The 27,887-nt window shown below is 41.5% G+C and overlaps 1 protein-coding gene across 1 annotated transcript; it reads left to right on the top strand.

Moving 5' to 3' along the window:
* Nucleotides 1–27,885, top strand: lrp12.S (LDL receptor related protein 12 S homeolog). Its single transcript, XM_018223911.2, has 7 exons — nt 1–464; nt 16,008–16,061; nt 18,674–18,809; nt 20,661–20,863; nt 22,011–23,103; nt 24,491–24,623; nt 26,791–27,885. Exons 1-7 carry the CDS (start codon nt 392–394, stop codon nt 27,619–27,621), a joined length of 2,523 nt encoding a protein of 840 aa, XP_018079400.1. The 5' UTR covers nt 1–391; the 3' UTR covers nt 27,622–27,885.
* Nucleotides 27,886–27,887: the final 2 nt, after the last annotated feature.

Here is a 27,887-nt window from a genome sequence, read left to right as displayed (position 1 = left end):
TATTGCTGTGACGACGGAACTCTCGCGAGATGAGATTTGTATCGTCGGGCTTTGCTGTCCGGCTGATGCCAAAGGAGGTGGATGTTGACGGTGTTGAGGGACGCTGAGACAGAGTTCCGGTTCTGCGGTCTGTGTTAAGGGAATTGAGACTGTTGAGCTGTACCCGTGTGACCCATCCCTTGCTCTGCCTCCATGGAATATTTATAATAAGTTTCTGTTTCGCCGAGCCCGTCGCCATGTCTTTATTGTGAACAACAGAACGTTATTCTTTATCCCCCTCTCTGCGTGTCCATTGAATGCCACATGACTTGCCACCTTCCCCAGCTCTAATCAAAGGCCTAGGTGTCCCTGTATTGAGTCGGAGGCTTTCGCTGGTTATTGTCAATCTGTCATGGGACTGCCCATAAAGGCTCTACTTGGCTGGACTTCCTCCCTGCAGCTGCTTCTGCTTCTCCTCCTCACCGGTAAGTGTCACAGAGATGCCTCAGTCCTCAATCAAATCTCTTTCTTGTACAGGAGAAACCACATTAGCCATTGGGACAGGGGGGTGAGCAATCCATTGCTACTCAGGGGGTGCCTGTAACCTTATGTACATTGTACGGAAGCCCTGCAGGTACAATCCAATTATTATGACAGCTCCTGCCATCCCATGGCTTTTGAACAATGCTGGGAATTGTAGTTCTGGCCCTAGACCTCTGTTTATAAACCCTCCTTCTATTTGTACCAGCTATTGATTCAGTCTGCCACTTCCCCACCAAATCCCTTGACTCAGAAATGACTGAATTGCTGGCGCTTTAGTTTAAGGGGTGGTTCACCTTTAAATTAACGTTTAGTATGTTATAAATGGGCCAATCCTAAGCAACTTTTCAATTATAAAATAAAAATAGTTCTTGAATTACTTGCCTTTTTCGTCTGACTCTTTCCAGCTTTCAAAAGGGGGTCACTGACCCCATTTAAAATCACATGCTCTGTAAGGCTACACATAGGAGGAGGCTCCACCTCTAATATCAGATTTCCATCGCTATAATTCCCATTCATGCGGTTAGTTTTTGTGCGTCTTTAAGGGTCAGGGCAAACAGGCAGATTCAGGGAGTCTAGTCGAAAATTCGGATTTTAGTAAATAACTCCCTAAGTAATGAGAGTTCGAATAATTAAAGGTCATGTAAAGACAAATAAAATAAAATCCAATTTTTATTCTTTAATGAAAAAGAAACCTATCTCCAATATACTTTAATAAAAAAAATGTGTACCGTTTTTATAAGAAAACTGACTGTATGCAGTGAAATTCTCCCTTCATTTACTGCTGTGGATAGGAATTGTCAGATGGTCCCTAACTGCTGAGCAGGGAAACAATCATACTTCTGAACAGCAGGGGGAGACCCCGCCTTACTTCCCAGCCATGCAGAACTCAAGCAGCTTTGTTTATGACGACCCCTAAGCAGCCCAGACCACACTGAGCATGTGCACAGTCTTAGTCTTGCAAAGATGTATAACAAAGTTACAAGATGGTGACCCCCTGTAGCCAACTTTGAAAGCATAAATTATTTGTTTGATTAGGCTTGTGGTGCAGTAAGTTCATGTTTATATTTAGTATACAAAATACAGCATTTCTAGCCTTATTCTATTTTAGACTTTACATGCCCTTTAATCTGGGAGGTGTAACCCAACATATTGAGCATTAATGTGGTCTATGTGTCACATGGATGATTCCAGTCTCGAACATCATTGACCCGTGAGTTCTGGGAAGACACTTTCTGGGGTTTTTTCACTATTAATTCTGATTCATTTCCTATAATTCACTTCCACTTCTTCTTAAAGGGGTTGTTCACCTTCCAAACACTTTCTTTCAGTTCGGTTGTTTTCAGATTGTTTCCGAGAAATAAAGACTTTTTTTCAATTACTTTCCATTATTTATTTTTTTACCGTTTTTCCAGGATCCAAGTTTAAAGTTGAATGTTCCCGTCTCTGGTGCTTGAGTCTGACAGCTCAGTAATTCAGGTTCAGACTCTGAACTGTTACAATTTGCTACATTTAGTTGATCCATTTCTCAGCAGCATCTCTCGAGTATTAGCAACTATTGTATCAATTCTAACAGCTGCCTGTAATGAAACTCAGGGATTCTGCTCAGCAGGGACAAAGCAATGTATCAATTTAGAACAGTTTACAGGGTTGGCGACCCCCCTCCCAGAGCTGCTTTAGATGGTGAAAAGTGACACTTACACTTCAATATTAGAAAAACGGTGACACATCGAAAATAGTAAGTAATTGGAAAAAGTCGTTATTTCGGGTGAGTTGAAAACAACTAGTTGTTTGAAGGTGAACAACCCCTTTAAGTTTCTGTATTCCTAGTTTGGTCTCCTTGTTGTACGCACTGAGGGTAAAGGGGCACTGCATTCATCAAGCTGAAGTAACTTGCTTTTTTTGATGACAACCTACTAGAAATTTAGCTCTGTAAAAGTCTGAAAATTCTAAATTTTATAGGTTGCTGCCCTGTAGTGAAACATAAGTGTGTTTTGTTAAAAGATTCTTTGTGGAATCTCCCTAATTGTTCCTGGAATGAAGAATAAATCATGGGGAAATCCAATCATAGGTAATAGTTGAAAATCCAATGTTTTTTTTTTTCTGAGCGAGTAGAAACCTGTTCTTTTCTTTCACTATATACTTTCATTTTTAAAATGAAGCTAAGGAATCGCCAGCAATTTGATCTATTTGTCCTGCGCTTCCTATCATACGTCTGTATTTCTCCAACATATCAGACTGTTAACAAATCTCCCTGATTACCATGGCCCTTATATGGCACGGGAGCTCTTGCTTCCCTTTATTCACTGAAAAAGAAACATTTAAATGGCTTTAAAGTTACTTGTAAATGTAATGGGAACTGAAAGCAATCCCTTCTTCTGAAGCAATGTAGGAGACGTCAGCCTTGCTTGTTTCTTTTGGCTTCTGCTACATTGTTTCAAGATACAAAGCCAGTGCGGCAAGGTCTATTTCAATAGCAATTACATTTACAAATAACTTTAAAACCACAGAAAATTAAAAAGTTAAATATATAAATTGCTTACAATTATATATTTTTTTTCTTTAGAAAAAGTGTTATTTGGGGGTTTAGATGGCCTCTAGTGACTAGGGATGTAGCGAACTGCCGTTTATGTGTTCGCGAACGCCGGCAAAAAATGCGAACAGTTCGCGAACTGTTCGCGAACTTCGAACATCCGAAAATCGTTCGATTCGAACGATCGAAGGATTTTAATCGTTCGATCGAACGATTTTCGTTCGAATCGAACGATCCAAGCCATTCGATCGAATGATTTCATTCAATCCAATGGCTTCGATCGTTCGATTCGAACGAAAATCCTTTGATTTTAGCGATCGAAGGAATCGAATGGTCGAACGATTTTTGACGCAAACGCCTATTGGCGAACGTCGCGTGACGTTCGCGAACATTCGGCGGACGCGAACAGTCGAAGTTCGCCGGCGAACAGTTCCCTACTTCCCTACTAGGGACCTCAGCTTTTTAAAGGAGAAGGAAAACTACTGAGACATTTTATTGCCAATAGATTAGCAATAGTGCAAGCTAGAATGCTATATTTATTCTGCAGAATGCTTTACCATACCTGAGTAAAAAGCTCTAGAAGCTCTCTGTTTGTTTAGGATAGCAGCTGTCAAATTAGCTTGGTGTGACATCACTTCCTGCCGGACTCTTTCCTGCTCACTCATAGCCCTGGGCTCAGATTACAGCAGAGAAGGGAGGGGGGAGGAGCAAACTGAGCATGCTCATGCCCGGGGCAAGGCGGTTTTAGCTGAAAACAGGAAGTCTAATACAGAAGCCCATGTGTACACATTAGACAGAATGAAATGTGGTGTTTCTTTTGACAGAGGACTCAGAGCAGCGCTACTTTGAGGGTTTACTGATATATTTAGGTGGACCTTTCTGATAAGGCTTACTTACTTTTAACAGTTCCTTCTCCTTTAAGGTGGCAGTCGCAGGGAGAGGGCGGCAGTTGCGGCAGTCGCAGGGAGAGGGCGGCAGTTGAGGCAGTCGCAGGGAGAGGGCGGCAGTCGCAGGGAGAGGGCGGCAGTCGCAGGGAGAGGGCGGCAGTCGCAGGGAGAGGGCGGCAGTCGCAGGGAGAGGGTTACTGTCATATCTGAAGTGACTACAGTGATTGTGCCTGCCAATACTTTCCAGTAGACAAAGCTCAGTGAATAGAGGCTTTCTGGTGTGCTGAGCATCTGTTTAATTAGTGCAAATTCTTTCCTGGATATTGTGCCATGTAACATAAATAGAGAAAAGTTTAACTTTATATAATTTCTGTATTCTGACAGTGTGTGGGCCAGCAGTTTCCTCCCCCAGCTCAGAAGCCAATGGCTACAATACAAAATGTCATTTCCAGATGGATCACCAAGAGGAAAGACTCAGTTTTCCTCTGCTGAAACATGTAATTAGGGCTTCACTGTTGTTATTGCTTGTGATTATATGTGGGCTGGCTGCTTGCCGGAGCAAAAGCCATCTGTTGTGCCCTCACCCCTATTCTGTTTTTTTCTCCTTTGTGACCTTGCCACTCGCATTGTTTATAGCCCGCATCAGCTGTAAACCATTCAGTATATCGCTTGCAGAAGTGAGGTTTACTTCTATTGGGTTATGAACCCAGCTTCCTAGTGCCAAAATCAGCAGAGCAAATGACACTTTGCTTAGTGATCTCTTAAAGGGTAAATTGGGGCGAAATTAAAAATAATTAAATTCCAATATACAATAGATATATCTTATTTTAATTGTCAGTGATTAACAAGTAATTTGTAAATGTAATTCTTATTAAAAGCAGTTTCTGTCTCTCCATTGCCATTCCTTGCACTGCTGGTCCTGCCTAGGTATATTATTGAACCAATGTAATAAGAGTTTGCTCTCCCCCAGCCCCAACCAACAAAGGGGCAGATTCACTTAGGGCTAGTCCACACGGGGAGATAGCAACGCGTTTGCGGTCGCGGCGACAAAGCGCCGCGACAGTCGCCGCGACCGGCGCAGGCGACAGTTTTGTATGGGCGCCTATGTAAAAACGCCTGTGCTAACCACACGAGGCGATGCGCTTTTCAACAGTTGCCTGAAAAAGCCTGGCGAGGCATTTTCAGGCGACTGTTGAAAAGCGCATTGCCTCGTGTGGTTAGCACAGGCATTTTTACATAGGCGCCCATACAAAACTGTCGCCTGCGCCGGTCGCGGCGCTTTGTCGCCGCGACCGCAAACGCGTCGCTATCTCCCCGTGTGGACTAGCCCTAAAGGGTGAAGTGGCCATCAATTCGCCAGAAATCCCATCCGCACGGACTTTGGCAAGTAGAGGACAATTCGATAGCTTACGAGACTGTCGCTAGTGTTCGTTCACACTTTTATCACCTGGTGACTTTTCACTCAAGCGGTCGTTACTTCGCAAATTCGATAGAGTGCGGATTTTACTGAACGTTACCGCTTTCGCCAGAGTTTACTTCATCACCTCAGACCAGGCGAACTGATAAAACAAAGCTACATCCTCCTCAATCTTATGTCAGTGACATCATATCCTGTCTGCCAGAAATGCATTAAAGTTTTCAAAAAACGCTGGCGACTTTTCTTTTTTTAAAGCGGTACTAATTTGAGGGGCAGGCCAAATTTGTTTAAGGGTGGGCTCGTGTCTAAGGCATTAAAGGATCTCTTTTGTCTTTATTATGGCTCATTGGACATTTGTTGGAAAAAGTGGCCACTTAAAGCATTTGCACCAACATTACTCATAAAGACGTCCATATGACTTTTAGGTACCCGCCCTACTCTAATTAACCTAAGTGCAAGAGCGCTGGTTTCGCTAGGCAGAAATTAACTCTAGCGAAAATGCTTGCACTGCCAAAGTAACGCTAGCGAAACTTCGCCATCGCTCAGCTGCGTATTTTAGTGAATTAGCATGGTGGTAGCAAATTTAAACCTGGCGAAGTGGTGTGGAGTGTGGCGAATCTTCGCTGGCGAAAATTCGCCCTTTAGTGAATTTGCCCCAATGCCTTTTTCACTTCTGTGATCCTCCTGCTTCACAGGTCGGGGAATCACAAAACACGGTGGGAGTTGCAGTAATAGCTGTGGCCGGCACAACAAAATGCTGCAAATCTCATCATGTGCGATTACTGTTTGGCAAATGAGATATTGTATTGTCTGCCTAAAATCATACTCGTGACTGTCGTATGGTTAATCCTAAACACGGCAAACATCTGTTTTTGCTCTTTTGTTGTGCCCTTAAAAGGGTTGTTCACCATCAAAGGGCATGTAAAGGCTAAAATAGAATAAGGCTAGAAATGCTGTGTTTTGTATACGAAATATAAACATGAACTTACTGCACCACAAGCCTAATCAAACAAATAATTTATGCTTTCAAAGTTGGCTACAGGGGGGTCACCATCTTGTAACTTTGTTATACATCTTTGCAAGACTAAAGGTGCCCATAGACACACAGATCCGATCGTACGAATCGAGGATTCGTACGATTTTTGGATCGCGTGAGCCGACATCTTTCGTCCGACGGAGATCGGTCGTTTGGTCGATCGACAGGTTTGATTTTGACCCGACCGATCCCGCCGGAGCCCATGACACATCGTAATCTGATCATACGGCCGAACAATCAGATTACCCCCAATATAGCCATGCCTGTTAATGGCATATCGGGGAAAGATCCGCAGATCTTTGCATCTATGGCCATCTTCAGACTGTGCACATGCTCAGTGTGGTCTGGGCTGCTTAGGGATCGTCATAAACAAAGCTGCTTGAGTTCTGCATGGCTGGGAAGTAAGGCGGGGGCTCCCCCTGCTGTTCATAAGTATGATTGTTTCCCTGCTCAGCAGTTAGGGACCATCTGACAATTCCTATCCACAGCAGTAAATGAAGGGAGAATTTCACTGCATACAGTCAGGTTTCTTATAAAAACAGTACACATTTTTTTATTAAAGTATATTGGAGATAGGTTTCTTTTTCATTAAAGAAATTAAAATGGGATTTCATTTTTTGCCTTTACATGCCCTTTAAATAAACTTATAGTATGATGTAGAGAGTGCTTTTCTGAGACAATTTGCAATTGGTTTTCACTTTTTATTTGTGGGTTTTGAGCTGTTTAACTTTTTATTCAGCAGCTTTCCAGTTTGCAAGTTCATCCATCTGGTTGCTATGGTCCAAATTACCCCAACAAATTTCCCCAAAAACTATGTTTTGAGTTGAAAAAGAGACTGGTGTATGATTAGGAGAGATTCCTGAACAGACAGTTGAGTTATAAAAAGTAGCAATACCAATACATTTGTAGCCTTACAGAGCATTTGGTTTTTTTTAGATTGGGGTCAGTGACCCCCGTTTGAAAGAGTCAGAAGAGGAAGGCAAATAATTCAAGAACGATAAAAAAGAAAAACTGTAGGCCAATTGAAAAGTTGCTCAGAATCAACCATTCTATAACATATTAAAAGTTAACTTAAAGGTGACCCACACCTTTAAAAAATGTGCTCCTCGTACATTGATAGAAGTCTGTTCAGTGCTGATTTTACATTTACTACACTACTGCCTGGAAAGCATGAAACTGATTTAGCTACAAGTGTGCAAGAAATAAGAAAGCTTGGCTGCAGTAGTAAACCTGCATATGTAAAATCTGAACCTTTAAATGGTTAAAGAGATAATTGTGATAACTATCCCTTTAAATGTAACACAACTGAGGTTGTATTGAGTTAATTTATACCTCTAGCTGTCACATGAATACAGATGGGTAAGAGGGTTTTTTTTCATTTAATGCCACTCTTTCTTGCCCATTTGCATTTACCACTTTGTGTCATTCGTTAACCACACGCATATGTCACAGTGTGGGTGCATCAGTTCCCATAATTGGACAAGGAAGGATGGTAGCGACAGGTGTCGATGAGCTAAAATGCAACAATCTGTATTATTTATATCCTATTCATTTACCCATACAGCTGTTCAGCCTGTGACCCATATGTCACAAGTGTTTTTGGGTACGTAAATGAAAATAACTGCCATCTTACAGTTCATATCCGTTGTCAATGAGACATGTATGTGCAGTTATAAATTAGGGATTCTGCCATCTAAAATGTGCACGTTAAGCAGCATTGGAGCTCTGGGGGTGGTTAACTTTTCTTATGTTATAGAGTGGCTAATTCTAAGCAACTTTTCAATTGGACTTCATTTTTTATTTCTTATAGTTTATTGCTCACCTTTCTATTCAGTCCTCTCCTATTCATATTCCAGTCTCTTATTCAAATCAGTGCATGGTTGCAAGGGTAATTTGGACCCTAGCAACCAGATGGCTGGAACTGCAAACTGAAGAGGTGCTGAATAAAAAGCTAAATATGTCAAAAACCACTGTGGCCCTGCACTGGTACAACTGGTGTGTTTGCTTCAGAAACACTGCTATTGTTACATAAACAAGCTGATGTGTAGCCATGGGGGCAGACATTCAAAGCTGAAAAAGGAGAAAAGGCACAGGATACACAGCGGATAACGGATAAGCTCTTTAATTTACAGTGCGATTCTTCAGAACTTATCTACTGTGTATCCTGTGCTTGAATGGCTGCCCCATGGCTACACAGCAGCTTGTTTATATAAACTATAGTAGTACTTATCTGTTATCTACTGTGTATCCTGTGCTTAAATGGCTGCCCCCATGGCTACACAGCAGCTTGTTTATATAAACTATAGTAGTACTTATCTGTTATCTACTGTGTATCCTGTGCTTGAATGGCTGCCCCCATGGCTACGCAGCAGTTTGTTAAACTATAGTAGTACTTATCTGTTATCTACTGTGTATCCTGTGCTTGAATGGCTGCCCCCATGGCTACACAGCAGCTTGTTTATATAAACTATAGTAGTACTTATCTGTTATCTACTGTGTATCCTGTGCTTGAATGGCTGCCCCCATGGCTACACAGCAGCTTGTTTATATGAACTATAGTAGTACTTATCTGTTATCTACTGTGTATCCTGTGCTTGAATGGCTGCCCCCATGGCTACACAGCAGCTTGTTTATATAAACTATAGTAGTACTTATCTGTTATCTACTGTGTATCCTGTGCTTGAATGGCTGCCCCCATGGCTACACAGCAGCTTGTTTATATGAACTATAGTAGTGTTTCAGAAGCAAACGCACCAGTTTTACCAGTGCAGGGCAACAGTACATTACATTGTCATTCCTTTAAAACACTTAAATTTTTTGGTGTTACTGTTAATTTAAGGTGGTCATACACCCTACAATTACGATCTTTCCTGGAAAAGATCTTTGCAAGAAAAATCGTTTGTTCACACTTGTGTTGAGTTGAATTGTCTACCTGTATCTGACGATTCAGCACTAACAGTGGGCAATGTTCGGGTACCTTGAAATGAGCCCAATCAAAATTTTCCAGCCAGCCCGATCAACTAGCCGACCAATATCCAAGCCTTCTGCCTTCGGCTCGTCTCCCACCATACACTTGAATATTGTACAGAAATTAGTTTGGTTTTAGGCTGCTGCTGGACGATACAACGTTTTTGCTGATTGACAAATCGTACTGTAGCCTATCGTTTCCCCAATATCTTCGGTCGCGCGATTACAAAAAATCTTATATAAATCTGCAGGTCTATATGGACCTTTAGGCTCCTGGCGCGTGAAGCGGATTCTCAGTCTGTGGATAAACCCAGGAAAAGAATCCAGCCTTTCACACTAGTGATGTGCAGGCCGGCCCGATACCCGCGGGACCGGCCAGGTTCGACCCGACCTCGCACTTCTCTTCTCGGGTGGCGGACAGGTGCAGGTTGAGCTCTTCTCCTGCTCTCCCCGCCTGCCACCTTCAAATAGCGGCTTCCGGCTTTGTAGCTGCGCTCCTGCTGGCCCTGCCCCTTTTGTGACGTCATCGGCACGGCTATAAAAGGAACCCGGAAGTCGGATGCGGACGGCCGTGGGCTGAGGGAGGGACGTGGGCTTAGGGTTGGGTGCGGTTCAGGAAAAATCCGACCCGCACATCACTAATTCACACCTAACATTTTAATGGGCCTGCACCCATGGGGTCGGATTCTCAGCCTGCGTTTATCTGCAGTTGGAGAATCCACTACATGTGGCACTAGCCTAAGGCTAAGGACAACTAGAAGTGCAGTTTACTTCTCTCCACCTGCATTTAGTATGTACACAAAGACAAGGAAATCCACATGTGACTGAGTGCAGCTACACAAGGTGATATCGGTGCACAAACATGCATTTTCACCCTTACGGCAATAGACACAGAGGACATGTTCTCACCTGTGTTCAAAAATTACTCTGCCTTGCTGAGTACTGAAGTCTCTGTTGGTATGTCCATCGAATTGCATAATTGCTTGAAAAATATGTGTGGGTGCCTTATATGCAATTTAGGAGGTGATATTGTGCTCTCTGGTTACATGGCTCACTAGTCATTGGATCATTAGCCGGGAGCTACCAGAAGCGATCCCACTTATTCTGCACCCACCCAGCTTTTAAGCTTCTTCTCCATTACCTTTTTGCTATGGATATTCGGTTGTGTTTTTATGGGTTTTTTTTTAATGGAGAAACTGTATTGTTGCCTTTACATAGTTAAATGAATTGTTTGGTATAAAAATAAAAACTGGGTAAATAGGCTGTGCAAAATAATAAATGTTTCTAATATCGTTAGTTAGCCAAAAATGTAATGTATAAAGGCTGGAGTGACTGGATGTCTAACATAATAGAACAGAACACTACTTCCTGCTTTTCAGTTCTTTAACTCTGAGTTAGTCAGCGACTTGAAGGGGCCCCAAATGGGACATAAGTGTTCCATGCGTTTGCAATTGATCCTTAGCATTCAGCTCAGATTCAAAAGCAACAGTTATGACCCATGTGCCCCCCCTTCAAGTCTCTTATTGGTTTCTGCCTGGTAACCAATCAGTGGAAACCAAGAGAGCTGAAAAGCAGGAAGTAGTGTTCTGGCTATTATGTTACACATCCAGTCACTCCAGTCTTTATACATTACATTTTTGGCTAACTAACTATATTAGAAACATTTATTATTTTGCACAGCCTATCTATTTACCCAGTTTTTATTTTTACACTGATCTGTTCCTTTAAAGGATGAGGCTTCTGGCTTTTATAGCGTATTCTGTGAAAGGTGGGTTTTCTACAAAGGTGCTTTTATAATGTGCCCAAACCAACCAATATATGAGTGCATCACCAACATCAATCTGTTTATACCATTGCAGTAAACAACCCCACAGAGCACCCTCCCTCCCTCTCTTTATAGCCGGAAAGCCAAATGAAAATTCCCAAATATTCTAAGGATGTAACTTGTGCTCACATGTTTCCATTTCAATAAATGCTGGCCAAGTGTTGAACGTCAGGTGTACTTCAGTAAATAGAAGCTCACACTACAGTTGCCAGTAGGTGTAGATGGGCGAGTACTAAGGATGCAAATTGCAATTTTCTCTTATCGAAGGGGTTTGGTTACAGGAGACTTTGCCACTAGTACTTCTCCTTGGCTTTTCAAGAAATGTTGAGTGGTAACATAGTTGGTGCTGGGCAAAAACACCCATGTTACTGCTCTAAATGGGAGCTGCCATTCCATGCTAGTAAACCCCCCCCCCCCCCCCCCCCCCATTTAATTACTTTCTTACTAAAGAAAATCCACAGTACAAATTGTCTCTCATACTTGCTGCCAATATAAGGGAATCCGTATGTATTTGGAAGTAAAGTACGGGTATGGAATCCGTTATCCGGAAACCCATTTATCCAGAAAGCTGCGGATTACGGAAAGGCTGTCTCACATTGATTTCATTCTATCCAAATAATCCAATTAAAAAAAAAAAAGATTACATTTTTCTCTGTAATAATAAAACAGAACCTTGTACTTGATTCAAACTAATATATAATTAATCCTTATTGGAGGCAAAACCTGCCTGATTTTTTTAGTAGACTTAAAGGACCAGTAACATCAATTTTTTTCATTAAAAAAATTTGTTAGTCTTAAACGAAAAAAAACATAAAGACATATTAAACTTTTAAATCGCTAGTTTATTCAGAAATAACTTACCGAAACTCCGCTTGCGCTCCTCTTCAGAAAAGGCAATCCATCGTGCGGCACACAATTTCTCCCTGCCTTCCTTATAGGAGATAGCCAGGGAGGAGAAATAGAGCGCCGCATGATGGATCGCCGTCCGTCGCCTTTTCTGTAAAAGGAGAGCAAGCGGAGTTTCAGTAAATTATTTCTTAATAAAGATTTAAAAGTTTAATATGTCTTTGTGGTTTTTCTTTTTCATTCTACACTAATGAATTTTTTAATAAAAACAACTGATGTTACTGATCCTTTAAAGGAACAGTAACACCAAAAAAAATAAGTGTTTTAAAGAAATTAAAATATCATGTACTGTTGCCCTGCACTAGTAAAACGTATCTGTTTGGTTCAGAAACACTACTATAGTTCATATAAACTGCTGTGTAGCAATGGCAGAAATTTAAAAAAGCCTATATGACACAGGTTAAATAATGGATAACAGATAACACCATTATGTTCTACAGAGCTTATCTGCTGTGTAACCTGAGCCTTTTCTCCTTTGAATGGCTGCCCCCATTGCTACACAGCAGCTCATTTATATAAACAATAGTAGTGTTTCTTAAGCAAACACAGCAGTTTTACCAGTGCAGAGCAACACTGCATTATATTTTTATTACTTTAAATCACTTTCGGGGAGGAAACTTCGGGCGACTTCGCAAAACGAATCGATCCAAGTGGCATCCCGCCAGCGATTTACATTTTAGCCAGTGGGAAGGCAGGGGAGCCAGTTCGGCACTGTGTGCCCTGACCCTTAGGGTAGGAATATTTAAACTACAGATCCGTTATTGAGAAAACCCCAGGCCCCAAGCATTCTGGATAGCAGGTCCCATACCTGTATAAATATGCAGCCATGTTTTGTTCAAAGGAGGAAATAAGAAATACAAAGTAAACTTTTGCTTCTTAATAAAATTACAAAGTATTACAACATATGAGAGCAGCTAGAGTTTCTCTTTGAATTGTCCTAACCAAGGGTGCATCTGTTGGTCACTCCCTATAATAAAACTACCCAGTGTTCTAAATTGTTTTTTTATTTTTTTTTGTGGTTGGTGGGGGAGCAATTCTGGGCACATAAGGTTTGAGGCTACAGAATGGTGTCTGTGTATTGTGGCCGCTCCATCTGGAAGTTGTTAGAGAAATAGACCGTAATCTGTCTGACCTTCCAGGGCCCCTGTCTGAGACCCTCCACTTCCAGTTGGTAGGTGGGACTGAGACCCCTTCATAGGCATTGCTTTAGGCAGCCCCTCTGCACTGTGCTGCCTCTTTTAAAGAGACACTAATGGAAACCAGCTGCTAGTCATGGGAAATTATTTACAGAAATATAGTGTTTCTTTCAATATTGTAGTGCAGATATATCCTCATTTATTTATTTAGCCCAAAAATGTTACACAGATCTTTACATTATCAACAGAACTGTGCCAATTCCCAGCAAGTTGGTTTATTCATAAATTTTGAAATACAGGTATGGGACCTGTTATCCAGAATGCTCGGGACCTGGGGTTTTCCGAATGACGGATCTTTCCATAATTTCCATAAGTCTACTAGAAAGTCCTGTAAACATTAAATAAACCTTATAAGTTGGCTTTGCTTGCAATCGGGATTATTACTTAGATGGGATCACATACAAGCTACTGTTTTATTATTACAGAGAAAAAGGATATCCTATTAAAATATTTTTGATTTGGATAAAACTGAGTCTATTTCCGTAATTGGGGGATTTCCGGATAACTGATACTTAACCTGTATAGAGCTTTTCTTCTATCCCAACTGCTATCATTAGAAATTATACCTTGAATTCTTCTAGATATTTTTGAATTCTTTTGATCTGCTAAAAGTTATATCATAACATACCAATAGCCCAGGTGGCTAACTTGTAACTTGGTAGAGGTTAAATTGCGTTACTGTTACCCTGAATAATAATCACCCAGTGTGGGTTTATCAATCATCACTCAAAAGTGCTCATGTTTCTGAGCATAAAATGTCTCCACCGACACGGTCAAGTTGTTGTTCAGGGTAATATTAAACATTCTGCAATGCAATAATAACACAAGGGGCAAAAAATTCACAATTACCTTATGCTATGTTGTCCTGACACTTTTTAAAGCAGAACTAAAGCGTTACTAAAGAAGTAGCTAGAAATGTTCTACATTTAATAGATTGAACTTGATGGACGTGTGTCTTTTTTTTCAACCTAACTTACTATGTTACTATTATGTTTTTGGCTTCTGTACCAGCCCAAGGCAACCACAACCCTTTAGCAGTAAAGATCTGTGTCTCCAAAGATGCCCCAGTAGCTCCCCATTTTCTTCTTTTCTGCTGATTCACTGCACATGCTCTGTGCTGCTGTCACTTACTGAGCTTAGGGACCCACTCACAATATACAGTACACATAGAATAGAAGTGTCACAATATAAGGCTGATTAGTAATTAATACAGATAATTACTACATGGCAGCACAGAAACCAGTGCAATTAGCATCAGAATTTAATAATCAGCCCTGTAGCATCAGTTTATATTACAGACCTCATTTTCTGCTCGATAATAAGTGACGACCCCTAAATTTAGCTTCTCAACAGCTGCTCAGAGCCCACTGAGCATGTGAGTGTCACAGACACTTTCCAAGATGGTGACCCCCTGTGACAAGTTTGAAGTCCTGGATCATTGCTGCTATTAAGAAGTTCAAACTTTAGGCTGGTGCGATAAGTTTAGTATATAAAATATGGCATTTTTACACACATTAAGTTTTAGGGTTTAGTTCTCCTTTATGACATGACTCTTTTCAGGGGTATACCATTAAGTTTCTTTGCAGACCCCACATTAGAATACTAAAACACTCTTTTCCCATGGAGAGAATTTCTCTTTAAGATGTGAGCTTTATTTGATGTCTTGGGATTCAGGCAGGAGCAGCAGAAATATTTATAAACTGCCTCACCCTCCCATTCCTTTCCTGCGTGGGAGTAAAAAATTCAATTTGTTCCAGATGACCAGCTATCGTTTATAAACCTCGATCATTTTTAACAGGATTACCTTCTTGACGCAATTAGAAGAGCGAGTTTCCCTTTTCTGCAGTTGATGTAATGGCTACAAGGTGACATCATAATATCAGTTAAGCCAAATTTGCTTCCTAAATATAGCAGAGGCACAACTGCCCAAGTTTGTGCTTGAATAGAAAGTGACTATACAAAAAGCTTACTATGTACCCAGTATCCAGAAACCCATTATACAGAAAGTTCAGAATTACAGTAAGGTTGTCTCCCATAGACTCCATTTTATCCAAATAATCCACATTTCTTTTTTCTCTGTAATAATAAAACCGCAGCTTGTACTTGATACAATCTATATAGCTATATATTAAATATATAGACCCGTTTGGTAAGATTCTTTAAGTAAATCTTGCCCTTTAACATCTCTTGCCTTGAACCCCCATTTCGTGATGGTCTGTGTGCTGCCTCAGAGATCACCTGACCAGAAATACTGCAGCTCTAACTGTAACAGGAAGAAGTGTTGCAGCAAGAGAACTCTGTCTGTTAATTGGCTCATGTGACCTAACATGTATGGTTTGTTTGTGTGCACAGTGAATTGTACGATCCCAGGGGGCGGCCCTTATTTTTTAAAATGGCAATTTTCTATATATGATTATCCCATGGCAAATACTACTAGAAAAGTATATTATGATGATTATGGTCTATTTACATGAAACAGGGTTTTTACATATGAGCTGTTCTATGCAATATCTTTTTATAGAGACCTACATTGTTTAGGGGTATAGGTTTCCTTTAAGTTATAAAGATCCAAATTATCATTAAGGTCCTTTATACGAAAAACCCTAGGTCCCGAGCATTCTGGATAACAGGTCCCATACTGTACACTTCACAAATACTATGTTTCAAAAGAACCCCTAGCCTGCAATGCATTTATCTTTCTTTTCTCTGTTTTTATCCTAGGGAATGATGCCCTTGAGAGTTCAGACAATGTTCATGTATCGGGATTGCCAGTAGGTAAGTAATTACAGGCTAATGTTTAAATTACATGCATGGGTGCAATGTCACTAGAGATACTCACTGCAGATATATGTGGGTTTTATGTTTGCTGCTGCAGCAACTGGAAGAGCATCAGAATTCTGTTCTGATCAAAAGAACATCTGCCTGATCCGACAGAGGTTTCCCATTATTAAAGGGGACCTGTCACCCAAAAAAATGATACAAAATCCTATTTTATCCCATCAGTCAAGCAAAATGAACTTTAATTACACTATATAAATTATTTGAATCTTGCTTCCTTCAGTCTAGGATTTCAAAATTCTAGCAAGCAGGCAGCAGCCATTTTGTAGCCACTGTTATTAAGGCAAGTCTTGCATCATCTCAGAATCTTGTTTGTGCACCAGAATGGGGGAGCTGATGTCCATCCCCATGTCCTGGCTACACAAATAAATGGTAAAGAGAACTGGAGGAATGTGGGGAGAGCAGTGACATGTAAGAAGTGCTGAATGGAAAGTGAAAGTAATTGTCTGCCCCGCCTCTATGCCCAGGGCATAGAGGAGTGGAAGACAATATTTGATTGACAGCTGAGATTTTTAAATGAGCTTACAGCAGCTATGAATGCTTTAATAAAAAATAGAATTTGGATTTCATGCTTGATTTGAAAAGGACTTTTATTATACAGATTTTTGTGTCTGGGTGACAGGTCCACTTTAAAGTGCCATGTCCTTCCCACGCATACTTCTGTATTATATAAACTGCAAGAATGATCTTCCCACACACCAGCATGACTCCTACATGCCTTTGTTTTAGTGCAGCATCTTTTATACTGCACTGCTGTATGCCACTGGGGCAGTAAAAAGTAGAATGCTGCATCTGGCACGGGTATTATGTATTTATCGCACTTCTATTGTATTTATTAATCCCTGCTTTTAAGGAGCACCAGGCAGGTGGAAAATGTGATAGGTCACTGCCACAAACTGGAGGTGCAACTTTAGCTGGTTAAAAAAAAAATTGAGTGCGCATATTATAATATTCATTTATAGGGGAGCTGCCATTCCCATTTAAAGCAAGTGTAATTAATAGGGATGTGCGAATTTGACCCGTTTCGTTTCGGCAAAAAATCGCCGCCGGTGAAATGTCGCAGACGCCCATTAAAGTCTATGGGCGTCAAAAAAATTGTCGCGCGTCTTTCTTTTTTTTTTTTGACGCACGCCGCCTCTATGGGCATCATTTTTTCGGCGAAACGAGGCAAAAAAATTCGCCCATCCCTAGTAATTATTTGCAATAGGTATATAACCTTAAAACCATGAGAGTTTTCATGAAAATTGTATATAAGATTCATCATACTGAAATAAGAAACTTTCTAAATACAGTCAATTTAATATTCTGCATAATTTCTGAAATAATCAAGTTTATATTCAATATCCCTCTCTCAGCATCTGTTTCTCTTCATGCAACAGTTGGGTGTCATATTCATTGACCGTTAGATTCAATATTTTTTATAGGGATGACTCCCTTTCCTAGCAGATGAATTAGAGCACATTCAAATAAATGATTCGAGTACAAACAAAATCTAACAAAATAACTGCCTTTTGCACAAATTCTGCATGTAGAGAGACAGGAACTCTCCGCATCTGTTTCTCTTCATTCTCTCTTCAGCAGATGTTGGGTGTCAGATAAATGATCCAATTATTTCTTATAGGGGGGGGGCTTCCTTTCCTAGCAGATGAATTAGAGCTCATTCAAATAACTGATTCCAGTACAAACAGAATCTCTGCCTTTTGCACAAATTCTGCATGTAGAGAGACATGATGTCTGATGATCTAAATAGACTGAGCTCTAATACATCTTCTAGGCAAAAGGACCCCCCTATAACATATATTGGAAACGTCAAATTTTGCTTTATCACAAGTACTTCCATTGACTGCAGTACTATGTCATTCCATTTACTATATCTCCCAGCATCTGGTCAAGTTGCTATATGTATGTGTGTATATATATATATATATATATATATATATATATATATATATATATATAATACATTATACACAAACACACACAATATACATTTTAATTACTTATTTTAATTACTTATTGTTAAAGGCGCCAGCCATGGATTTGCAACAAAATTCTGAATTTGCGAAACTTCAGCCTATGCACTAAAGATTGGGGTGAATACAGATCCCACCAAATGTGTGCAAATATTTTGAATCCTGGATTGTGCAAAAGAATATACTGCTCCCACGCTTCAATTTGTCACCAGCACATTTCATATACATTGTATTCCATTAGATTCTGTGCTTCGGCTTTAATAACCCTATGGCCCTTTCTGCAAGTCAAGGATCCCCTGCCTCTTTTTCATATGTATTCAGGATGCATCGTCTCTAATCTCAGCTTGATCTTGTACATGACAACCTAAATGGTTACATCCGCAGTCCCAATTTAATGCGGGCCCATTAAATCTGCCTGCTGCATTATATTGGTTGCACAGTGCCATCTACTGAGCTCAAAGGGGATTACAACTGAGCCTTTAGAGCTGGGATCGTATTGATACTTTCCACACAATTTTATTTTTGTCCTACAATCACTCTCTATGTGATCTAACTTTCCCATTTATTTGAATGCAGCATGTGGGGGAATTCCTGAACAGATCAGAGACAAAAGTGGCATCATCACAAGCCCAGGATGGCCGACAGAATACCCAACAAGGGTCAACTGTAGTTGGTACATCCGAGCCAGCCCGGGGGAAATCATTTCTATCAGGTGGGTAGTACCATTTCTTGTCTGCTCATGAGCATCCACAGTGGCAGAACTACCAGGGGTGCAGCTGCACCAGGGTCCGTACCCCTGCACCCACGATGGGGCCCGCAACCTAGGAGAGGAGTTAAAAGTTTATCTGGCTGACAGGTACTCTGTGCAGTTCCTGCAGACAAGCGTGCGCTGCCAGCGACGTCACATACATTGTGTTGGTGCCACAGAGTCCGTGTCTGACTGGGGCAGCTGAACCCAACGCAGCTGTACCTCAGGCTCTGTATGTACTGGGCGCTGGCCCTCAGGGGGCACTACAGGCGCAGACCAGCACCCAGTCTGACCCTGCACACTTTGCTAGAGGGGATGGGAATAAAACGGACCCGCTGGGCAGACTAGCCAGCAGCTTGCATCAAATGGAGGTGAGGCGTTTCACGTCCGCACCGCTACACTGCCTCAGGCCCTCAGTAAGTACAGTCTGGCAGGGGGCATTCGGACCTGCTGGCTGGCTTCTACAGCATTTTTTTCCCACCAACGTAACCAGTGGGCCAAGGGCCCACCAAAGCTGGGGCCCACCACGGTTTTACCTGGTGGGCCAGTCCGATCCTGCACAGAATACCCATAAGCACTTCTCTTTTGCATGAAATGGCATCATACTGGAAATTGCTGGCTCTTTGTAAGTACATGCTAATAAAATACTTGTTGTCTATTTTGCAGAATAGTGTACTGTATTTGTAGAGAGCAGTAATACAATAGAATGTCTGTGTCTTTTCATAGATCTGTATTATTAGATGCAGAACCAATGCTCCATCATGATCCCTCAACCATGTAATATAACCAGGCTACAGTTTTCTGTTTTCAAGTTCAAATCACATGGTGATATGAAAAATAGCTCCTCACACTAGTCACAAAATGAGACTGGGAGATGTATTAATTCCTGATAACATTTGCTTTTTACTATATTTACAAATCTCAGGATTGAAGGCAACATCAGAGCAACAGGACAGTCTTTTCATTTGACCCTTTCAACTGCCCTTTCATCTGTCAGATAATTTGGGTCACAAAACACAAAATGTAAATGGCAGTTTAGCTGCTCAGCAGAACCTGATGACCTTTAGAAACAGGGTACTGGTTCCCCTTCCCAGTTCCATTACAGCAGCACTCCAGATTGCGATTAATAGGGGGGGCGGGTGCCTATCCTGTACCAGGGCCCGTCGGCGAGTAGTTACGCCACTGAGCATACACAAGTGGTACGTCAGTATAATGCAGATGAGAAAATAGGGAAATGACCTGGCATGGAGCACCTGAAGTCTCCAACCTCCCCACACCGACATATTAGTTTGTTTACAGAAAATGATCCACTAATACTGTCCATATGGGAAGGCTGTCTATATTCTTGGACTCTAACATCCTGCTTCATGGAACTGCTGATTGCATGGATGCTTCTTCACGTACTGAGTAGAGAGGTGAAAATACTTGTTAGTTGGGGAGTCAGTCCTAATGGGCCTGTATATGTCTCTGGAGGGCTGCTGTACACTGGCCAAGTACATTAAAACCTGTTGTATACTAGATGTTCAGCTTCTTATCACCTGGTATCCTGCTCACCTTCCAAAAGATCACACCGTAAGACCTTGTAACAATCAGGATCAACGGATAAGAAGGGGCACACAAACTGTGCAGACTCTGCTGCAAATGATTTTATTTAACATGTTGTCCGAAAGATGTTGTGTTAAATTTAAAATCATTTGCAGCAGAGTCTGCAGTTTGCGCGCCCCTTCCTATATCTTTGTTGATCCTAACTGTTATATATAACACTCATCAGTGATAGGTTTTCCATAACAATAATTTTGTTTTTTTATTGTCCAGTTTTCAAGAATTCGATATCCAGGGATCTGCCACATGTGGTTTTGACTGGGTGACTATAGGACCTTCCCAAAACTATGATGGCGCCAAGGCATGTGGCTCTACAATTCCAGCACCGTACATCTCCTTGCAAGACCATGTGTGGATCAAGTTCCATTCAGATGAGCACATTTCCAGAAAGGGCTTTCGCTTGTCCTATTTGGCTGGTACGATTGTTGCACCACTTTCTTATAACCCCAACAGGGTATTCAGTCCTTAGACAATCACAAAACATGGTTGTTCCCACTTATATGTATTCATAGAAATACAAAAGGAAAAATATTTTAATTATGGGAAAGAAAAGGAGCATAAATACAGTACTTGACTAATAACCGTAAATAGCAGTACAATTTACTTTTCCGTAACTTCATGGTAATTCTCTGCCGGGAGTGCAAAATATTTCCAGAACAATGGAACATTCAGTAATTATTTATGTAATAAGCATAGCTATAAGTAAGGCATCCAGCCCATTTGAACGCCACTAATAAATCTTTTATTGGTATCACTATCCCTAGATCATTCCGTAACCGCATTGCCCTTGCAGTATAAATACACTGTACATATGTTGTTGGTAAAAAAACAGACAAAACAAGACAAATATTTATACGGACCTTTAATTATGCATGATCATCAAGGGCCTAAAGAGAGGAGCAAACTGAGCATGCTCAAGCCCTAGCCCTCAAAGTTTAAGTTGAAAACAGGAAGTCTGATATAGAAGCCCATGTGTACAAAATAGAAGGAATGAAATGGGGTTTTTTTTTGTTTGTTTTTTTGACAGTATTACTTTGAGGGTTTACTAGTGTATTCATATAGACCTTTCTGATAAAGCTTAATTAATTTTAGCCTTTCCTTCTCCTTTAACTCGGTTGCTGTTCTCTGAACCTTTTAGGGTCTGGCCACATGGGCAGATTTGGGGAGATTAGTCGCCAGGCAACAAATCTCCTCTTCATCGTGGCGACTAATCTCTGCAATCTGCCTTCCACCGGCTAAAATGTAAATCGTCTGGGGGCATGCACATGGAACGCTTCGTTTTCCGAGGTCACCGGTAATTGCCTCACGAGGAAACTTCGGGCGACTTCAGAAGACAAAGTACTCCTTGTGCCTGCCCCCAGGCGATTTACATTTTAGCCGGTGGAAGGCAGATTGGGGAGATTAGTTGCCACGAAGAAGAGGAGATTTGTCGCCTGGCGACTAATCTCCCCGAATCTGCCCGTGTGGCCAGACCCTTAAAGTTCCCTTCATCAGATTCTAAAAATGTTTGTCTTTTGTCCTTGTGACAATTTTTCCATTCTCTTTCTCTCATTTAAATCTAAGGAAAGAAGAAATGCAAGAGTGAGCAGTTCCGTTGCAACAACGGAAAATGCATTCCAGAGATCTTAAGGTGCAATCGCATGGATGATTGCGGAGACGGATCTGATGAAAAGCTTTGTGCCAAAGCCAATCGGCCCACGCCGTCTTCCTTTCAGCCTTGCACAGTTAGCCAGTTTCAGTGTCTTTCACGCTTCACTAAGGCCTATACATGTCTACCAAACTCCTTAAAGTGTGATGGGAATATTGACTGCCTGGATTTGGGCGATGAGTTAGATTGCGACGTCCCTACCTGTGGACAGTCGTTGAAATATTTCTATGGCGCGTTCAGCTCCCCAAACTATCCAGACTTCTATCCACCTGGCAGTAACTGTACATGGCTCATAGATACCGGTGATCGGCGCAAGGTTATTTTGCGCTTTACTGACTTCAAGCTGGATGGTACCGGTTACGGGGATTATGTCAAAATATATGATGGATTGGAAGAAAATCCACGTAATCTTCTGCGAGTCCTGACTGCTTTTGATTCTCACGTGCCGCTCACCGTAGTTTCTTCCTCTGGGCAAATTCGAGTCCATTTTTGTGCAGATAAGGTCAATGCAGCCAGAGGGTTTAATGCGACGTATCAGGTGGACGGCTTCTGCTTGCCTTGGGAGATCCCATGTGGTGGCAACTGGGGCTGTTACACTGAACAGCAGCGATGTGACGGCTACTGGCACTGTCCAAATGGCAGGGATGAGTTGAACTGTACCATGTGCCAAAAAGACGAATTTCCATGCTCTAGAAATGGAGTCTGTTACCCACGTTCAGACCGTTGCAACTACCAGAATCATTGCCCTAATGGCTCTGATGAGAAAAACTGCTACTTCTGCCAGCCGGGAAACTTCCATTGTAAAAATAACCGCTGTGTCTTTGAAAGCTGGGTGTGCGATTCTCAGGATGACTGCGGGGATGGCAGCGACGAGGAGAACTGCCCCGTGATTGTCCCTACAAGAGTCATTACTGCTGCTGTCATTGGGAGTCTGATCTGTGGCTTGCTCCTCGTTATTGCATTAGGATGCACGTGCAAGCTGTACTCTCTGCGCATGTTTGAACGCAGGTAATACTACTGACTGTGGGGTAACTAATAATATTGTTATCCTGGGATGAGAGAATAACAAGAAAGAGAATAAACCAGAGCAAACTTCCCACTGTTACATAACAACCTCCTAAGGCTCATGTCCGTTTTGGTGTGGCACAATGTATGGAGGATGGTAGTGTATTTTCAACAGCACATAAACCACCATGTCGCTTGTTTATATAAACTACAGTAGTACTTAACTGTTATCTACTGTGTATCCTGTGCTTGAATGGCTGCCCCCATGGCTACACAGCAGCGTGTTTATTTAAACTATAGTAGTACTTATCTGTTATCTACTGTGTATCCTGTGCTTGAATGGCTGCCCCCATGACTACACAGTAGCGTGTTTATATAAACTATAGTAGTACTTATCTGTTATCTACTGTGTATCCTGTGCTTGGATGGCTGCCCCCATGGCTACACAGCAGCTTGTTTATATAAACTATAGTAGTACTTATCTGTTATCTACTGTGTATCCTGTGCTTGAATGGCTGCCCCCATGGCTACACAGCAGCTTGTTTATATAAAGTATAGTAGTACTTATCTGTTATCTACTGTGTATCCTGTGCTTGAATGGCTGCCCCCATGGCTACACAGCAGCTTGTTTATATAAACTATAGTAGTACTTATCTGTTATCTACTGTGTATCCTGTGCTTGGATGGCTGCCCCCATGGCTACACAGCAGCTTGTTTATATAAACTATAGTAGTACTTATCTGTTATCTACTGTGTATCCTGTGCTTGAATGGCTGCCCCCATGGCTACACAGCAGCTTGTTTATTTGAACTATAGTTGTGTTTTTGAAGCAAACACACCAGTTTTTTTCAGTGCAGAGCAACAGGCCATACTATTGCCATTCCTTTATCGCACTTTCATTTTTTAAGTGTTAGCATCAGTAAGAAGGGGGTCCCTGCCCCATAGAGCTTACAGTCTAAGTGTGTGGCTAACTTACAGGCACAAATTGTCAGCCAAAAGTGCACAAGGTATGCAGAGAACAATATATTTTTCTGGATATTTCTGCTATTGCAGGTTTGCTTATATATTCATACAGTAAGCTTGTATTCTCATGTTTTCTAATGTCTGTGTAACAGAAAATTGTGATTCATTTACTTTAGTTTTTCTATATGTTATTTCCCTTCTCTCAGCCACCCTCCTTGAGATACAGTTGCCCTTTCTTTCCTGTCCTATGACAAAGTAACTTTTGTATTCACAAGGAGACCTCTTTTATAACCGCTGTCCTGTGACCCCTGGCATCCCCTTTGGATGAACATTCAGTAACTCTAGATTTACTGATTACAAATTATTTTTCCTGTTGCTAATGTATAATAATAATTGTGTTCATTTGTTCTTTATTTAACCCTTAAAGATCTTTTGAAACACAACTTTCAAGAGTTGAAGCTGATTTACTGAGACGGGAGGCTCCCCCTTCTTATGGGCAGTTGATTGCACAAGGCTTAATTCCGCCAGTCGAAGACTTCCCGGTGTGTTCCCCCAACCAGGTACTTTTTGTTTGCAATGATCTTTCAAGGGGTTGTTCACCTTTGAGATAACTTTTAGTATGATGTAGAGTGTGATATTCTGAGACAGTTTGCAATTGGTTTTCATTTTTTATTATTTGTGGTTTTTGAGTTATTTAGCTTTTTATTCTGCAGCTCTCCAATTTGCAATTTCACAATTACCCTAGCATCTATTTGAATAAGAGACTGAAATATGAATAGGAGAGGCCTGAGGAGTGATAAAAAGTAACAATACATTTGTAGCCTTACAGAGCATTTTTTCTTTAGACGGGGTCAGTGACCCTTAATTGAATGCTGGAAAGAGTCAGAAGAATAAGGCAACTATAAAACAAATAAATAAATAATGAAGACCATCTTAAAAGTTGCTTAGAATTAGCAATTCTATAACATACTAAGAGTTAACTTAAAGATGAACTACCCGCTAGAATTCCTGGCTGCTAAAATTCCTTGGTGCTCCTGCAAAAGGTGTGAGTTTTTTTGCAAATCCTGTGTTTGTTTCATGACTGTATATATTCCCCAACTCTTTACACCTATTTATATAGTAATCCTCTTGTATTGCATATATGTTTCTTCTTTTAAATTCACCTATATGTTTAAAGTGATGACAAACCTCATTTTCAGAGAATTTGTCGATGCTATAAACACTGCAGTCTCTCTTAGACTTGAGTCTAGACATCCGCATTCATCAGTCAAAATCCTGTATAGAGTCTCGAGGGGGGGGTGTTACTTGGGACAGGAGTTCTTACTACTTATTCCAGTGCAACAAAGTTTATTTGTGAGCACCTCTCCTATCCCCAGGACCGCCATCAGAAATCGCAGGGACCCATACGACAAAATTTCCTGGGTCCCCTGGGCTGCGCCCACCGCAAGCCCCACCTACAGGTCCACCCTCCCCACCACACAGTAAAAAAAAAAAATAAGATATTGGTGATCAGGGCCCCCCATAAAAAAACATTTATGACCAGGGCCCCCCCATTAAAAAATATTGGTGGCTAGGACCCCACATGAAAAAAAAATTGGTGGCCAGGGCCCCCCCTCCACACATTATAAGAAAATTGGTGGCCAGGGCCCCTTAAACGTCCATGCCTTCCCGAAGTCAGCAGCTCTCAGAAAGAAGGAGGACCCGGCTAATCAAGTAAGTGTGGTGTGGCCAGGCCCCCCTTACCCTCGGGGCCCCCTACAACTCTCCCCCCTGTCCCCCCCTGATGGCTGCCCTGCCAACCCCCTGATGCATGACCCTGACCAACCAAACAGGAGCTAGGATAGCCTGGTCATTAGACTTCAATGCTCTAAACCTTTTATGCAGCTATCTAGACCCATTAACTTAAAGGGGGAACTATTGCGATAATGAAAATGTAAAATAAGCTTCTTCATACTGAAATAAGAAACTTTCAAAATACAATCAATTAAATATTCTGTACCGTTTCTGAAATAATCAAGTTCATCTTCAGCATCTGTCTGTCTTCATGCAGCAGTTGGGTGTCAGATAGTCATTGACAGTTAGATCCAATATATCTTATAGGGGGACTCCTTTTGCCTAGAAGATGTATTAGAGGTTACTCTTTTAAAATCACCAGACATCATGTCTCTCTACATGCAGAATTTGTGCAAAAGGCAGTTATTTTGTTAGATTTTGTTTGTACTGGAATCTGTTATTTGAGTGAGCTCTAATTCATCTGCTAGGAAAGGAAGCCGCCTATAAGATATATTGGATCTAACTGACAATGAATATTTGACACCCAACTGCTGAATGAAGACAGAATGAAGAGAAACAGATGCTGAGAGAGGGATAGTGAACATAAACTTGATTATTTCAGAAACTATACAGAATATTTGATTGTATTTAGAACGTTTCTTATTTCAGTATGACGAAGCTTATATTGAATTGTCATTTTCACGATCGTTCCCCTTTAAATGAAACAAATGAGATGATTTGAAGGAAAAATGATGATACAGTACATAATATTCTTCCTTCATGTACACCCTTATATCTAGGAGTGCTGAATCTTCTCCCTCTTTTCATCAGTCCAGGCTTGTTTACATAAACATAACTATATTTGTGGGGTTGAATGCTTGGCTGAAATATTACCAACTTCTTACAGTGGCCGATGTTCCCTTCAATGAAACTCTTTGTTTTAATCTTTCCTAGGCTTCAGTGTTGGAAAATCTGAGACTTGCTGTCCGATCCCAGCTTGGATTTACATCTATTAGACTGCCAATTGCGGGCAGGTCAAGCAACACTTGGAACAGAATTTTCAATTTTGTGCGCTCTCGCAATCCCAGCTCCGTAGCAATGGTCTCCACCGACGGAGAGAGTGCTGCAAGCCAGAGCACGGGCAGAGACGGAGAGCGCAGTAGCTCCCATCGAGGAGGTCTCTTCTCTGTAGAGACTGATAACGATACAGAAAATGAAAGGAGAGAGACACAGGGAGCAGTCGGGGGAGTTGTTGCATCTTTACCCCGCAAAACTCCTCCTGTTGCTGCTGTAGAAGCCTCAGCAAATACAAGCGGAGGTAGTTCTACTCCGACTTCCAACAACACAACAGATAATGTGAGAGACACTCCTTCCTCAGAACCTTCTGTTGTTAGTCCGGCACGCCAGCAGCTCAGTAGCGCCCTCAGCAGAATGACTCAAGGATTGCGCTGGGTACGAATTACTCTTGGGAGGTCGAGCGCTGCCAGCCAGAACCAAAGTCCTCTAAGGCAGCTCGACAGCAGCGGAAATGGGAGAGACGAGGATGATGATGATGATGTAGAAATGCTGATCCCAGCGGTAGACATTGATCTTAATGACTGCACCAGACCACTACTTGATATTGCCTCTGAACAGGGGCAAGGGAATTTGCATCAAGGAATAAGGCCATGCGATGGGCCGTGTGAGTGCTGCGGAATTGTGCACACAGCTCAGATCCCCGACACCTGCATGGAAGCCGTGCTAAAAAATGAGACTAGCGACGACGAGGCACTGTTACTCTGTTAGAGGCAAATCGACTCTTTGGAGCAATATCTAGTCACTGTTTTATATTTCACAGACTCCCATTCATGCCTGGAAATGTTCAAGGGATCGACATCGCTGATGGCTTAACGCCTCATGAGTACCTTGGGTTTATTACAGTGTCTGCTTTAAAGGGGAACTATCGCGAAAATTTTATATAAGCTTCAGCATACTGTAGTAAAAAACTTTCTAAATACAATCAATTAAAAATTCAGTATCATTTCTGAAATAATCAAGTTTATCTTCACTAT

The sequence above is a fragment of the Xenopus laevis genome, chromosome 6S (assembly GCF_017654675.1).
Source record: "Xenopus laevis strain J_2021 chromosome 6S, Xenopus_laevis_v10.1, whole genome shotgun sequence".
NCBI lineage: Eukaryota > Metazoa > Chordata > Amphibia > Anura > Pipidae > Xenopus > Xenopus laevis.
This window is presented reverse-complemented; position numbering and strand designations above follow the sequence as displayed.